This window comes from Tursiops truncatus, chromosome 2 (assembly GCF_011762595.2).
Source record: "Tursiops truncatus isolate mTurTru1 chromosome 2, mTurTru1.mat.Y, whole genome shotgun sequence".
NCBI lineage: Eukaryota > Metazoa > Chordata > Mammalia > Artiodactyla > Delphinidae > Tursiops > Tursiops truncatus.
In genome coordinates this window covers 83,435,235-83,450,464 of record NC_047035.1, presented here as the reverse complement: position 1 = coordinate 83,450,464, position 15,230 = coordinate 83,435,235, and the positions used below count along the sequence as shown (strand labels likewise).

The following is a 15,230-nucleotide window of genomic DNA, read 5'->3' as shown; positions in this document are numbered from 1 at the left end:
GTGTGTGTGTGTGTGTGTGTGTGTGTGTGTGTAGCCTGGGTGCGTCACCGTCACTGGGAATGTAGACGAGTCTGACTCAGTGGGAACATCCGGCATGAAAGGAAGAGAGAGCACAGTGGCATTTCCAAGCAGGATGGGAACTATGGGTGGTGGAGACTGGCCGTGGGGTCAGGGTTGCTGCTCCAAGGCCTGGAAAGAGGCTAAGCGTGGTGGGGCGGGGGGAGGGGAGGGGAGACAGGAAGGGGTAGTTCAAGGGGAGCAGAGGTTGGACCTCTGACTGCCTGGGCTGGTCTGGGTAGGAGAGAGGGCAGCAGGGCTTTCTGCTCTGGAGACAGAAGGGGACAAGTCATGCATGGAATTAGAGAAATAGGCCTGGTCAATCAGGGATGAGGGGAAATGCAGGGACTTCCGACCTGCCCTTCAGGGCCTGGAGGTTGGGCATCTGTTACTACTGAACCAGACCCCAGGTGCTCCTGATACGGAGAGACCACCCCTGCTCCCAGAGGCACTAAGGGTGGGATTGCCAGGCAAGCTGCTCCCTTGGGCAGAGACAGCGGCCTCAGATGCACCGGGAAGATCTGGGGAGAGACTTTCCCAGGAAACGTTGCTTCCTTTCTCGGGATCAGAAAGGCTGAAAGGGCCATCCCTGGAGAGCAAGGCCAGGAAAGGCCCAAGTTAGGAGCCAAGGAGGAAGGCTGTTGGCCAGCCCTGAGCTGTGGCAGCGCAGACCCTGAGGGATGCTCCCCACACCAAGGGGTGACCTGGACAGCTGAGCGTCCCAGGAGTAACTGTACTTGAAAATACAGGGAAGGGCTTCCCCGGTGGTGCAGTGGTTAAGAATCTGCCTGCTAATGCAGGGGACACGGGTTCGAGCCTTGGTCCAGCAAGATCCCCCATGCTGCGGAGCAACTAAGCCTGTGCGCCACAACTACTGAGCCTGAGCTCTAGAGCCCGCGAGCCACGACTACCGAAGCCCGTGTACCTAGAGCCCGTGTTCCGCGACAAAAGAAGCCACCGCAATGAGAAGTCTGTGCACCGCAAAGAAGAGTAGCCCCCGCTCACCACCAACTAGAGAAAGCCGCGCGCAGCAACAAAGAGCCAACACAGCCAAAAATAAAAAATGGGTGAAATAAATAAATATTAAAAATATATATATATATATAAAGAAAATACAGGGAAGACAATGTTGAACCTAAAGGAATGAATGACAAATGGTGTTATTTTAGGTATGTGGTAGTACTTGGTGGCCTAGGGGAGGGGAGCTTCTTAATCCCTTCGAATTACTTAAACCAGAATTGATGGGGAGAGTGAGGGGACAGGGGATGCTCATTTGAGTTGGGCCCCTTGGACCAGGGAGCACAATGGGCTGGGCTATAGGTCTTTCTCTACTAATGAGAGGGCCAGAGGGCTACTTGGCTGCCCATCTGTCTGCAGGCAGGCCCAGGCTGGGGTCCCACTGGAGCATAGGGCCCCCTGTGTAGACTCAACCCTCCAGGGAGAAGTCCCTGCCAGTCCGTCTGGGGATGCCGGGGCAGGGCAGGGAGAGGTGCTGGGCAGGGCCAGGGGCCCTGATCCTCGCCCTCTGAGGGTGGATGGTGAGGGCGGTGGCCACTGCGTTCCTGGCCGGGAGCCCAGAGGAGTCTTTTGTAATCACAACATGATCTCGTGTGCTGGGCGGTGAAGCCGGCAGGGAGAGGCCAGCAGAGGCCCGGCTCCGGTGGCTCCAGCTTCCCTCCTGCTCTGGCTCCCCCAGGGCTGCTCTGGAAATCTCTCGGTGCCTGCTGTTGCCATGCGCTCGGCTGTGAGTGGCACCTTGCCTTTGGCGGGGGGCTTCTTGGGGCTGGGATATCAGGCGGCCACACTCTGGGGGCAGCTGGGGGCAGCTGGGCCTGGGAGGAAGAGGGCCGTGCCTATGCCGGTGGGGGGCTGGGCAGGGGCATCAGCCACGACGGGGTCCCTGCAGCCGGAGAAGGAGGGACTCGGGGATCTCGGTGCTGAGGCAGTGTGCCCCGGGGGGGCTCCCCGGCTGGGCCTGCCCTCGGAGCTGGCTCTTTCCTGCCCCGACTGACCGTCGGCAGCTCAGGGCCTGGAGAGGCCAGGCCCGTGGGAGTGGCTCTTTCCCACAGGCTGGGCACAGTTTTGGGGTGTGGGGTCCAGGGCCTGGGAGCTGAGGACAGAGCAGGGGCCTCTCTTTTCACCATGGTTCTTGGCCTGGGAGCCAAACAGCACCCCCCTCGACCTCCTGAATACCCTGGCAACTTCCCAGTCACGGCAGGTTCCGCTGCCAGAGCCATTTATAACTCCCATTCCAGGCTCTGCTCTGCAGTGGAGCTCCCAGGAGAGCTGGGGGGAGGGGCAGCCACTGCTGGGAGCTGCAGGCCTGGGTATGAGGCCCCGGCCTGAGCCTCAGAGGTGGCAGGAAGATGGGCACAGAGGCCAGCGGGGTGGGGCTGGGGGGCCTTCCATGGGCCATCTCCCCACGTGACCCTCGCTCTGGGTCTGGAGTCTGCTCCTTGGGTGGTAAGAGTATGGTAGAGTGGGCGAATGTGAAAGTCGAGGAGCTGGTAAGGGATGGGCCCAGCAGTCAGGAGCTTGGGCCCCCTGGCCTCTGCAGGGGCCTCATGGGGCCGAGTCCCCAATGAGCAGGCAGGAGGAGAAGGATGCAGAGCTGGACAGGAGGATCGTTGCCCTTCGCAAGAAGAACCAGGCCTTACTGCGCAGGTACCAGGTGAGTGGGCTGTGATGGGCCGGGAGGACTGACTGGGTTGGCACTCCCTGTCCGATCTGCAGACCCTGAATAGTTGTCTCTCCCTGCAGGCTCTGGGCCTGGGACCAGGGTTAGGTTGGGTGCGTTCCATCTCAGGGGCTCTGTGAGGGTCCTGGGGACTCTGTGATGTAGTGCCTCTGCCCCCTGGTGTCCCACTGGTGTCTCTCTGTGTAGGCCTGTCGACATCTGTGTCTCTGTGCACTTGGGGGGCCATGGCCTGTGCTGACCCCGGGCCCTCCCACAGGAGATCCAGGAAGACCGTCGGCAGGCGGAGCAGGCGGGCATGGCTGGGACCACGCCGGAGCTCCTCCGTCCTGACGGCCTCACTGTCACCATCAGCCAGGTTCCTGGAGTAAGACCCACCCGGCAGACAGGGTGGGGTGGCAAGGAGGTGGAGGCCCAGCCCGTGCCAGGGGAGCACAGCTGCCCCCGCTCCTCTGCTTCTCCCGCTTACATTCTGGGGCATACCTACCAGCTCCCAACCTCATGCAGCCCAGGCCACTGCTGGCCCCCATACCCAAAGAGCCACAGCTGAAAGGTGACCAGATAGAAGCCTCTTCATGCCCTTTTCCAGCCCCAGAGCTCTGCACCCGTACCCCCAAGCACAGGCCGCTCGTAAACCCCAAACCCCAGGGGCACAGAGACGTTGGGGCTGAATGCCAGGAACAGTGTCTGGGGGACAGAGCCTCATTGTCTGAGTGCTTTGGATTTCCCAGCTCAGAGATGATGGGCCACTGTGGAGTCTTGGGCCCCTGGGTGGCCCCAGGCCCGGATAACCTAATGCCACTGGTATGTGAACGCCTCGCAGCGTCAGCTCCTCTGTGGGCATTCCAGGGAGGGCCAGGGCTGGAACCCAGCCTGGGGAACCACCCAAAGGGCCCAAGCCCCAGCTTCTGCCCAGTGCTGTCTACGTGGCGTGACGGCACGGCCCCTCATTCTGCAGGGGAAGCGGGTGGTCAGCCGGAACTGGGCAAGGAGCGCCCTTGGACCTGGAGCAGCCAATGAGATGCTTGAGGATGAGGAGGCAGAGGCCCACGCGGGCGCCTTCCGCTTGGGGGAGCGGGTGGAGCTGGCTGTGATCATGGAAAACAAAGCCGAGGTGAGCAGTGCTGGTGGGGGGAGCCGGGCGCCAGGGAGGCAGCCTCTTCTTCTCTGGCTCTGCCACACTGCCCATCCGCACCTTCCCCAGGCCAAGCGGATCGTAAGTGAGAAGCCCACCAGAGCAAGGAGCCAGGGGGCAGAAGGGTCACCTGGAGGGGGCTTGGGCCGGAGCCCCTCCATGCAGATGGCCATCAGCTCAGATCCTGCCCGGAAGGTAGCTCTTCAAGAGGGGCTGGGGACATGAATGTGGTGGTTCCCTTTCGGGGGAGGCATAGAAGCTGAGTCACATATGTCCCCCTTTGCGAGGACGTGGCCCAGGCAGGACCTGCAAGAATTTCCCACTCCTTCCTTTCTCTGGCCAGTCTCCACGTTGGGTGGGTCTTGCAGTGAGAGACAGTGTAAGCCAGAGGTGTGACCTAGCCCCTTACCCTACCTGGCCATCTGGTAGCAAGCTGGGGTGGGGGGGGGTCTGGAGGTCTGTCAGGAGGGTGTAAGAGACTGGCCATGTGCCAGGTGTGACCTCTAGGTGGCAGCAGCCCCTAGTCTTGGCTCTCGCTCACAGCCGCTGGGTGCCTCTCCACCCTGCCTGCACCTGACCACACACCCCAGCGACAACTCTGTGGATAGATGCTGTTATTATCCCCATTTTACAGATGAGGAAATGACACACAGCTCTCTTAAGTAACTTGCCCCAAAGACACCGCTAACGCGTGGACGGAAACCGTGCCTATAGCAAACAACATGTTAGAGATGGAATGGATCTAATTTTTTTGGTGGGGGGACCTCAAGGCCTTGAGACAGGAAGGGGTTAGTAGATTCTGGATCCCCTTTCCAAGCTCAGGGCTCTTTCTGTTTCGACCCCGTGGTGCTTTGTGTCTTCTCCCTGCAGGGTGTCCGGGAGCCCCAGAGTCCAGGCCTGGTCCCAGGCCCAGCTCCCCGCCGGCCAGTGGGGGGGCCCCCGGAGGTGGGCTGGGATTACGCCCAGTGGAAGCAGGAGCGAGAGCAGATCGACCTGGCCCGCCTGGCGCGGCACAGAGACGCACAGGGTGACTGGCGCCGCCCGTGGGACCTGGACAAGGCCAAGCCCACGTGGGTGGCAGGGCTGGGCCTCCTGCTGGGTCGACATGCTTGTGGGGCTGAGTCGGGCTAACTGTGGGTATCTCTTGGAGGGCTGCTGGGACCCTCCCCAGGGTGGTGAGGCTCTGTCTGACCCTCTGTTTGCACCCTGGGCTCAGGGCTGTGTGTGGGCACTGCGTTTCCCACCTTTCTCGGGCCCACCCTCTCCATGCTGTCCTTGGTTCCGTGGCTGGGCTTGGGGCTGGGACTGGGGCAGGAGGTGTCAGCCCACCGGCAGCCTTGTAGCCTCTGTGCTCCCTGCCAGCAGCCCACCTGACTCCCTCTCTCTGCAACGCAGGCCACAGGACTCCAGCAAGCCTTGGGAAGAGGGCCCGGCCAGGGTGGGCAGCACGAGGGGTGAGCCAACACCCACCCTTCCTGGATTTTTTCACCCCTTGCCCCCCGCTTCCTCTCTGTTCCCTGTCTCTTGGTTTGCCACTTATTTTCAGAGCTGGAAGGAAGCATGGAAGGACATCTTCCTTCCTCTCCCTCCCTATCAGAGGAGGGCACCACTCCCCATCCTCCGAACCCACAGCCCCTGTCCTGGATTCTGACCCCAGAAGGTCTGGGGAGAAGGGCTCACCAGGAAGTCAGCGCTGGAGTCCTTTTGAGGTGTTGGTCCCTTGTGGGCGGCAGCTGCCCCTCGCCTGTTATTGGAACAGAACTCTGCGTCGCTGGCCCCTCATTTTACACACAAGGGCGCTCGAGGCTGGAGAGGCTCTGCCGGTCACCTAGTCAGGAGTGACACAGCGAGCACAGGGACGCAGCTCCCCTGACCCCCAGGCCAGGGCTCTTTTTTGGGAGCCAGAACACTCACAGCTGGCGGCTTCCTGGTCCCGAAAGAACTGATGTTCCTGCTTTGGGTCTTTTGTGATGCCCACCCTTTCCTTTTTCCACTTAGGCCCCAGGGGCCACCGAAAGCTACAGCCCCCACCATTTCCCCCTGATGGCAAAGGTGAGTTGGGACAGGAGGAGGAGCAGGTCCCATGGGCTGGTGGAGGAGCTGGGCTGCTATGGACCTCTTCTCTCTTGATTTGTGGACCATCTCTTGCAGGCGGTACTACTCGGGGTGGGCAAGCCAGCAGACCTTTGGTGGCGCTGGCCACGCACAGCAAAGCTCGGGGGACAGAGAGGCTGACTGGCAGGGCCCGCAGGTAACATGTGGCAGGGAGCAAAATCGAGGGAGGCATCAGGGCTCCCTGATTTCCTGGCCCTCCCCTGCCCCTGGGAGGTCAGGCCCAGCACTGGCCCAGGTGCCTGCTCCAGCCCCCGGGGCCTCTGCCTCTTGGCTGACTGCTGCCTTGTGGCAGGTTAATGAGATGTGGGGAGAGGCCATCAGCAAAGGCAGCAGCAGCAGCGAGAGCCTGGTGTCCAGGGAGGCTGGTGGTAATTACAGCAGTTACCTCCCCTGGGAAGTCAGGCGCGCCTTTCCCAGGCAGCGCAGGCCAGGACACGCACGGAGTCCCCACAGAACTCAAGGTGCTGCAGGCTTGGCCATAAACAGCAGTTGGGGACTTGCAACGGGGCTACGGTGGGCGGTGTTCAGAGGAAGTGGCTGGGTTTGGGGAGGAAGGTTGGGCTGGAAGGGAAGCATCCTGGAGCCTCGTTCTGGCTCTGAGGTTCCTCTGAGACCCTTGGGCTCTCGCTCCTCCCTGGAGGACATGGGCTGCTGGCTATGGAGCAGGTGACGTGAAGTGGGATGGGTAGTAGTGGGGTAGTAGTGCCATGTTCTGTGTTTCTGCAGGTGGGAAATGAAGGGAGGCAAGGAGGAGCTGGAGAGCCAGGAGGTGGGTACTTGGGCCTAGGATGGGGCGGGCTAGGGGCATGAGCCCTGAATTCACCAACCAGCAGAGCCGACCTCTTGTTGTCAGGGAAGCCCAAGCACCAGAAGGACTCCAGATGAGAAGGAACATGCGCAGACTCCCAGCGGGATGGAGCCGGGCGGACCCATGAGTGTCCCAGCAACCAGCCCAGCTCCGGCATCAGCATCACCAGAGGAGCCAAAAGGGGAGTCAGGAGCTTCGACAGCCAGTCCTGAGCCTGGCTCTCCACGAAACACGGACTTGCTTCCCCTCGACCTCTCTCTAGGATGTGCCAGTAGCCCTGGGCCCGGGGAGAGCACGTGTGCGCTCAGTCCAAGGCCTGGGACCCAGGAGAGCCCTGTGTCCTGGCTGGAGGGTCACGAGCAGCCCCTGGGGTGGACCGAGCCCCAGGCTGAGCCAGAAGCCCAGACTTGTTCTGGGCCCCCAAAAGAAGCAGGGCCCCTGGAACCCAGAGAAGACAGGCCTGGCAAGGCTGGGGCCCAGCAGGTCCTGGCACCTCGAAGCAGACCCCCCAGAGGAGGCAGCCAAAGGGCAAGGGGCACAGGAGGTATGAGGCGCAGGACAGGGGGTCCTGCCCCTGCAAGAAGATGCTGAGCAAAGCTCTCGGGGGCAGGGGGCCGGGCTGGGGAGGGGAGGAGGGAAGACACCGTCAAAAATCTTTGAGCTCTGGGCACGCGCTGGCTGGCGGCTGTGGCAGCCTGGCCGAGCAGTTTGGCAGACTCTCCGGTGGAGTGACACTGTGAAGGCAACGAACCAACCCCTGCACCTCACGGGCACCCCCCTGTGCACGTGTGTGCTCTCACCTGCAGGTAGAGCCCCTGGCGTAGCCCCACGCCACACCTGGTCTGTGAGGCTGGCAAGCCCTGCCCCAAGCCTACTGCTGCCCAGGCCACAAGCTCCCTGACCATGGCGAGATGACAAGGCTTGGAAGCACTCAGCACCTGGCTCTCCTGGCTCCCATCACCCCCAGGGCCTGGCCTGCCCCTCCGGCTGCCGGCTCCTGGCTCCTCAGGTACAGACAGCCTCAGCAGCTGGCACGGCCAGCCCAGGCTCGGGCCCTTTCCTACACCCCTGCCTCGCACCCAGGTGAATCACAGTCCAACACTCACAGGATGGCCAACCTGGGGATCTCACAATCAGCTGGCAGCCTCCTGCCTTTCTCTGGGCCTCAGCCTCCTGGAAGAGGAGGCTGAGGCCCAGAGAAAGGGAGGCCACAGCCAGCAGGGACAGAGCTGGGGACAGAAGAGTAGAGCTCAGGTCTCTGTGAAAGGAAGGGTCTCTGGAGAGTCTCTGAAATGGGGCGGGGCGGGGGGAGGAAGGAGGGGCCAGCTTCCTCTCCCCACAGCAGGCGCAGGAGCCCGCCGTCAGGGACCTCGTCCCCCACCCCCAGGTCAGACATGGAGTGCGCCCTGAACGGGGGCAGAGGGAGCCTGCCACCCAGGGCCGTTTCCTGCCATCTCCAGCTTCCTCCTCCCACCGCCTCCCTGCCCAGTGTCATGCCAGAGCAAGGTCTCAGGCAGTGACCCAAGAGGCAGAGAAACAGCGACTCCAGCTAAGTATGACATCAGGACTTGTCTTTCCTACTTAGTCTCCTTTCCCGTCCCTCCCCTGAGGCCCACGTCTCCGCACAAGCTGTGGCTTCCTCTCAATTCAACAAACATTTCCTGAGCACCCACTACCAGCAATGCAGCTGGTGGGCGACGGTGACTTTGCCAGCAAGAGGGAGGGAAGAAACCCCTGCATCTGGCAGACCCAGGCTGCGCAGCAGGAGCCGTTCTTGGCTGTAGGTGCCCGACAGGGGCTGGGGATGGTAGTAGGAGCCCAGAGGGAACCATCCCACCGCTGCTCGCAAAGGCAGGCGCGCCTCCCTTTCTCATCGTGTGTACCCTTTGCCCCCAGTCCCCTGCTAGGATCTCCCCACGTGGCTCTGCCACGGTTGTTCCTCTCTGCTGAGGGTCCTGGGCCTCACCAGCCTCTCTGGGCTCTCTAGGGAGTGCCCGGATCATCCCCAGCATCTCTCCACTGTCAGTGAGGCCTAAACTGTGGCTCAACTGTGTGAAGGCTGGGCTTCCTCACTGGCTCTTGCTCCGCTCTCCACCCCCTCTATTGAGGAAGCATGAGGAGGGGGTGTCTTTCTGGCAGATCAGATTGTTTAGAGCAGTGCCTCTCCTACATTAAGGTGCAGAGTAATGCAGATTCTAACTCGGGAGGTCTGGGCTGGGCCCGGGAACTTGCATTTCTACTAGGCTCCGAGTGCCGCCTCTGCTGCTGCTTCCTGGACCACAGTGTGAGAGTAAGGGTTTGGACTAGAGTGTATGGAGGGCTAGGGGCAAGGACAGACTCTAGACTCTAAGGGCTGGCCGCTGGCTCTGTAGGGGATGGAGGCAGGCTGCCCCTGCCCGGTGGGGGCTTCCTGGTCTCAGAGTTGGGTGGGACACTGACGCACTGGGTAGATGCTTGAGAGTGGGTGGTGTCAACTTCCTGTAGTGGGGAGTGAGAAAGCTGGTTGGGAACGGGATGAGGTGAAGGGGGTTGGAAGAGGTGAGGACTGATCAGAGGAATTTTGGAAAGGCTTGGGAACATTCTGTGCCTGAGGGAAGAAGACCCCTGTGAGATATGAAAAGGCAAGGGTGAAAGAGTCCAAGCTCAAGCTTTCCTTTTGCCTTCCAGTCACATGTGCGTGGCTTTGGGACATGGCACTGGCTCTGCAACTCACGACTCCCAAAGGATGGAGCTGGGGTAGAGCAGGTTCGGGCAGCCTCGAATTCAGATGTCTCCCAAATAATTGTGATCCAGAATTTGAATTCTAAGATTCACAAACTTCCCCCAGCCCCCAGTGCCCCCAAGTGTACAGATGTGCCTTCATTAAAGGGTCTGTGCCAAGGCATGTTTGACTATGGGATGGGGATGTAGAACTTGGGCAGAGCTCTGGTTGAGGCCTCACAGCAAGACCTAAGCAGGAGAGGAAGCTGGACAAAAGGGCTATGGAGAAATAGGGCTTCTCTCCCTTCTGGGTGTTAGGAGAAAGGGATGTCATGGGGATGAGTCACTAGGGCTTGGAGAGAATGGAGTCTGGCACAGGACGTCTTCACTGCAGGAGGACTGTAGTGCAAGGCAAGCGTCACCGAACTTTTCTCAAAAAAGGGGAGCCCTTCTTCAGGAGCAATGAACCAGCAGCTCTGGGGGCCACCCCTCCTGCTCTAGGATGGAACCAGCTAAGGAACAGGAGGGAAGCGTAGACATCCCTCCACAAAGCTCGGGACCATGGAAGGCTGCTCTGTTTCCTTCTGGCTCCTTTGGTTAAAGGCCTGGCTGAGAGCCTTCTTCTTGGATTCCCTGCTCCTCTCCAACCAACAGACAAGACTGCTCCTCAAAGGTGGGAAGTTCTTCATGGGACACGGCTTCAGGAGCCCAGGCACAGAGCTGGAGGAACTGACAAGGGAGAGTGCAGTGGGTAGTAGGGAGCCAGCAGGGAGATGACAGCTTTACCTAAGGCCTCAAAACAAGGAGGGCAGAAGAGGTGGAAAGCATCTCTGTCCTGGCCCATATCCCCTTACAGGGGGGAGCAGCAGACCACATTGTGTAACCACATTGTGTGATAGGCAGCATGGTTGAGGGGAACAAACATGGGCCTTGGAATCTGAGAGACTGAATCCGAATCCTAGGTCTGCCACCTGCTAGCTGGATGACTCTGGTCAATTTTAACATCTAAAAGCCTCAGTTTTCTTGCCTGCAAAATGGAGCTAGTAATACCTATGATGAAGGGTTGTTAAGAAGAAGATGAGAATATGCAAAATATACCTGGCACACCATAGGCACTCTATTCACAGGAGCACACAGAAGGCACTCAGTAAATATCTGTCAAATAAATAAAGTAGCTATTTGTTGTGATCTCTGTCTACTTGGTTTTCCATTTTTTCCATCGTCTTCTCTTTTAGTCTCATGGTCACTGGAGTCAATACACTCTCAGGGAAACAGGGATGGATTGTCCTAGCCTTCTAGGACAGTGAGCTGCTTTTAATCCCCCGGGGTAGTCTGGTTGGGTTAAAAGCATCATGAAGTGACTCTGCTCTTACAGGGAATGTTCTCTGCCCTCATCCACCCACTGGATCACAAGGATATCCTAAGCATTTCCCCCTGACTTTGCACACTGCCTCTTGCAGCTCAGAGTGTTTCCTCTTTTCTTCTGTTTACATCACAGCAATCTCAGGAACTCACTCCCCAGAAACAAACTCCTTTGTGGAGTTTGCTCCATGCCTCCCAAAGTTTTATCAGCCAAAGGAGCAGCATGCCGGTATTTTCTTATAATCAAGAGATGGGTAATTGGGGATCCCTGGAAGCAGGGGATCCCCAGCTATCTAACAAGTCCCAAGTTTGGAAGGTTTGACCACCAGTCAGCTCCACCCCAAACCCTAGCCTCAGGGACAGGAATAACAGGGAAAGATGGCACTGGACCCTGAAAAGAAAAAAGGAAATGGCAAAAATCCCACTTTGGACATGTCTTTTTATTTGGGGGACTAAATCGGGGGGGGGGGGTCAAGGGAATAGGAGAAACTAAAGGCACCGCTTCACTTCTGCCTCTTAAGTCATTTATCAGTGTCCACAGACCCCGCAAGCGTCTCTTCCTGAGTGAGGGATATCAGGGCTTACGAGGAAGAGCTGACACAGGGTGACCACAGCCCCACCGAGGGGGAGAAGGCGAGGCTGGGGAAGGCAATGAGAGAAGCCGCGTAAGGCACAGACCAAGGCTGCTTTCTCTCAGCAAGTCTGCCGGCCTACGTCACGGCCTTCCGTTAAGCATCCACTTGACGCCGGGGAAGTGAAATAGCACAGACCTGGCACCAGAAAGGACAAATGTGGCACCCACTGCTCCTTTTAAGGACTGGCTGGAGGAGCTGCAGGCCCCAAGGCAGGAGGTGATGCAAACACATCAGTACCTTTGTGGGAGGGGGAGGGAGGACTCTTTCAGGCCTGCCTCCTTCTTTTTTTTTTTTTTTTTTTTTTTTTGCGGGCCTCTCACCGCTGTGGCCTCTCCCGTTGCGGAGCACAGGCTCCGGACGCGCAGGCCCAACGGCCATGGCTCACGGGCCCAGCCGCTCCGTGGCATTCGGGATCCTCCCAGACCGGGGCACGAACCCGTGTCCCCTGCATCGGCAGGCGGACTCTCAACCACTGCGCCACCAGGGAAGCCCCATTGTTGGCTATTCTTGAAGGTTGCAGGAGAGCTTGCCCAGGAGAGCTTGTTAAGAAGGAGGCAGGGGATTCCCTGGTGGCGCAGTGGTTGAGAGTCCGCCTGCCGAGGCAGGGGACATGGGTTCGTGCCCCGGTCCGGGAAGATCCCACATGCCGCAGAGCGGCTGGGCCCGTGAGCCATGGCTGCTGAGCCTGCGCGTCCGGAGCCTCCGCAACGGGAGAGGCCACAACAGTGAGAGGCCCGCGTACCGGAAAAAAAAAAAAAAGGAATAACCAACAATGAAGGCTTTTTAAACTCTAGGGACACAGTGTTTCCTCTTCCCTCAGCAGGGCAGCTGGCTTCAACCAAGAAAGAGGGTCAAAAGTCACCTTTGGATAACCATCTGTTCAAACCGTAATACCCTAACCCCAAGTTACTGAATCAGAGGGAAAGGCTGGGCCAGTGCTTTTCACATTCCAGCGTGCATCCGACACCCGCAAGGCTGGTTAACACAGTGCAGAGCTCCTCCTCCTGAATTTCTCATTCGGTCGGTATGGGATGGGGCCTCAGACATGGCGTTTCTAACAAGTTCCCAGGTCATGCTGATGCTGATGGTCTGGGCACTGGTGTAATGTTTACTCCCTGCCCCTTCACATTCCTTTCCATGCATCATTTTTGCCCAAAGGGACAGTCCCTCCCTTGAAAATATATTAATTACCTCATGTGAATATACTGTTCTTTTATTCCCAAGATCTCGAAGCCCTGTCACACCTATTAGCTCCATTTGCTCTCATGAATTCCCATTTGGTTAGGAGGAAAGAGAGAAGGCACGGGCGATAACCCATGCCATCGTTGAGTCCGTAGGCTGCCTGGCTTCCAGTTCAGGGGTCCCTCCGAAGAGCACACTGCCTCCCCAACCCAGATCCTCGTGATATGTGAGCTGCCTACAGCTCAGAGACTGGCTGCCGTGACTCAGCACTGCCCAGACTACTAGCAGGGAGCTGAAGGGACAGGTGGCCTCCAGGACAAGGTGGGAGGAGACCTCAACTCATCCTCTGAACATGGAGGTAGCAGAGAGAGGTAGAAGTAAAAGGAAATCCTTGGTAACCAGCAACTGCTTTTTTGGACAAGTTGGTTTGGGGACTTTTGAGGCTCACTTCATATACTGTAGGCAATAAATAAATAGTTCTTGAAATAATGGTAGTGGTTTACAGAAAATGTTCTAAGGAAGGTTAGAATCTTACTGCTGATTAACTGATGAGCTATTGTAAAAACAGATTACTGAAGTTAAGGAAACAGGAAAGTAACAAGGGTAGATTCTTGTGGGCATGACTGTAAATTCCTTGAGGGCAAGAACTGTATGGTAATTTTCTGGTCCCATAGGAGCAGCTTAACAAATGTTTATAGAATGGAATGCGGCACAGGGAAGCTGGTTTGGCTCTGGTGCTCCTTACTGACCAGGTGGCTCAAGGACACTGTGTGCCACTGGGAGCCATGGCTGTTTCTGCGCTTAGGACAGACAGCCTGGTAGAGGCTGGGAGTGTGGTTAAAAAAAAGATTTCGTCTTTGTATTTTTAAATTAGCTACTGGAGGGAACAAAGAGCATAACACAGGTTTTCTGGCAGCAGAAACCTACATGTTATGTCAGCAAGTAAAACAGATGCGACCCAAAAACTGTTGATAGAGCAGATATTTTTATAGCTCAAATTGGCCACAGGGCCAGGACAAAGGGGACAATGAATGGGTTACATATTCTCTGTTGCCTCCTTGAAGCACCACATGGAATACAGCTGTGGACTCCTGGCGCCTGGCAAGAACAGGCAGGCCAAGCCCAAGCCCCGCAACCTGGCAGTGAAGAAACCGCAGCCAGAACGGCCAGTGCAGCTGTGATCTAGCAATTCACCTCCCTGAACCAAGATCCTCGCCTGTGGCTACACAAGTGGATCATGACAGTGACACCACGATGACTCTAGGGCCAATGCTATCCAACGCAGTGATGAACCAGGTGATCAACAGTGCCAGGCACTGAGCTTTGTGCTGGTCCTCTGAAACGAGCAAGGCCACTGTGGTCCCTCCCTCCATCCAGGGAGAACAACAAAATGTACAGCTGTGGCCCTTTTGTTACTGCGTTGCAATTCCAGAAATACCACCATTCTCTGCAGACAGGAAGGGGAGGGCAATTATTATCCCTTTTAAATAGCTGTGGTAGCCCTAAAGCTCGGGACGTGACCTTTCAGTTCCCCTTAAAGAAACATGTAGAAACAAGTAGATGCTCTCCACTCAGCATTTCAAAACAGGATATAAATACTCAACGAAAGAACACACTATCTTAGGATTCCCTAGTGAAAACCAAAAAACAAGGTAGACAGAAAAAATTCCAAAGCTGTGGTATCATATGTGTAGAAATCTCGAGCTGTTAGGAAGAAAAATATTTCTTATGCCGGAAACTTCACAGAAACACTTCCTCAGCACAGTGGGGGAAAGAAATGATACCCACACAAGCCCAGTCTAAATGGCTTAGCAAACTCCTCACCCCTCACCCTCCAGAACTACGCTTTCAAAAGAGGATTATTTCATCAAATGCAGGCTGTCGAGAAATAAACGCACACAGTCACTTCTAACATAAACACCTAGAAATGATCCAGGTAGTCCCAGTGCAAAGCAGTTAAAGGAAAATAATCCCCCTTTGCCCAGACCTCTCCTTCCCAGTTCAAAACCTGATGGACAATTTTGCAGCTAATTTCTAACCCTTGAAAATAAAGCTATTCCAACCGCTGCTCCCTGCCACCAGGCCCTGTTCCGGTGGAACAGTGACCTTCGCACTGGCCAGCAGGCTCCTGCTGCACACACACACTGCTGTATGTGCCCAGCGTGTGAAGCCGTGTGCAACTGCAGAAGCCACATGTCCCCGTCTACAGAAAGGAGGGGCTGGCTTGAAGAACTTTGGAAACTCACTCCCCTTCTGCTCTGCCTTACCAAGCCCTCTCACAGAAAGCCATTGTGTAGGCTCAAGAGGGAAATAAAAGAAGGGTGGACTTTTTCCATGCTCCCCTGCGGACCACAAGGTGATGGAAAAGCACAGCAGCCACCCCCCAACAGCTCCTGAGAAGTACAGGCCTCAGGGGGCCCCACCGACACTGGCTTCTCACTCTCACTCGGGTTCGCACTGGGCAACATTGTCTAATAATGAGCTGAGCTCAATTGCTTGCTGTGTATTTTGCAGCACAACTAATCCCTTATATTTGTGCTT

At 57.3% G+C, this 15,230-nt stretch overlaps 1 protein-coding gene across 10 annotated transcripts; it reads left to right on the top strand.

The window, feature by feature from the left end:
* Positions 1 to 1,645: 1,645 nt before the first annotated feature.
* On the top strand, positions 1,646 to 10,698 carry CCDC9B (coiled-coil domain containing 9B). Of its 10 annotated transcripts, none has more exons than XM_033851462.2 (12): positions 1,646 to 1,801; positions 2,615 to 2,728; positions 3,012 to 3,110; positions 3,711 to 3,866; positions 3,957 to 4,082; positions 4,758 to 4,957; positions 5,283 to 5,341; positions 5,886 to 5,939; positions 6,039 to 6,138; positions 6,295 to 6,463; positions 6,729 to 6,771; positions 6,836 to 10,698. In XM_033851462.2, the coding sequence occupies exons 1-12, from the start codon at positions 1,790 to 1,792 to the stop codon at positions 7,399 to 7,401; spliced, it is 1,698 nt and encodes a 565-aa protein (XP_033707353.1). In that variant the 5' UTR covers positions 1,646 to 1,789; the 3' UTR covers positions 7,402 to 10,698. The 10 variants fall into 10 exon arrangements, 8 of the variants coding, with proteins under 8 accessions (XP_033707353.1, XP_033707352.1, XP_033707356.1 ...); XM_033851461.2 differs by having other exon boundaries at positions 3,012 to 3,119; XR_012330051.1 differs by lacking the exon at positions 1,646 to 1,801 and having other exon boundaries at positions 2,688 to 2,728; positions 3,012 to 3,556; positions 6,836 to 8,363; positions 9,478 to 10,698.
* Positions 10,699 to 15,230: the final 4,532 nt, after the last annotated feature.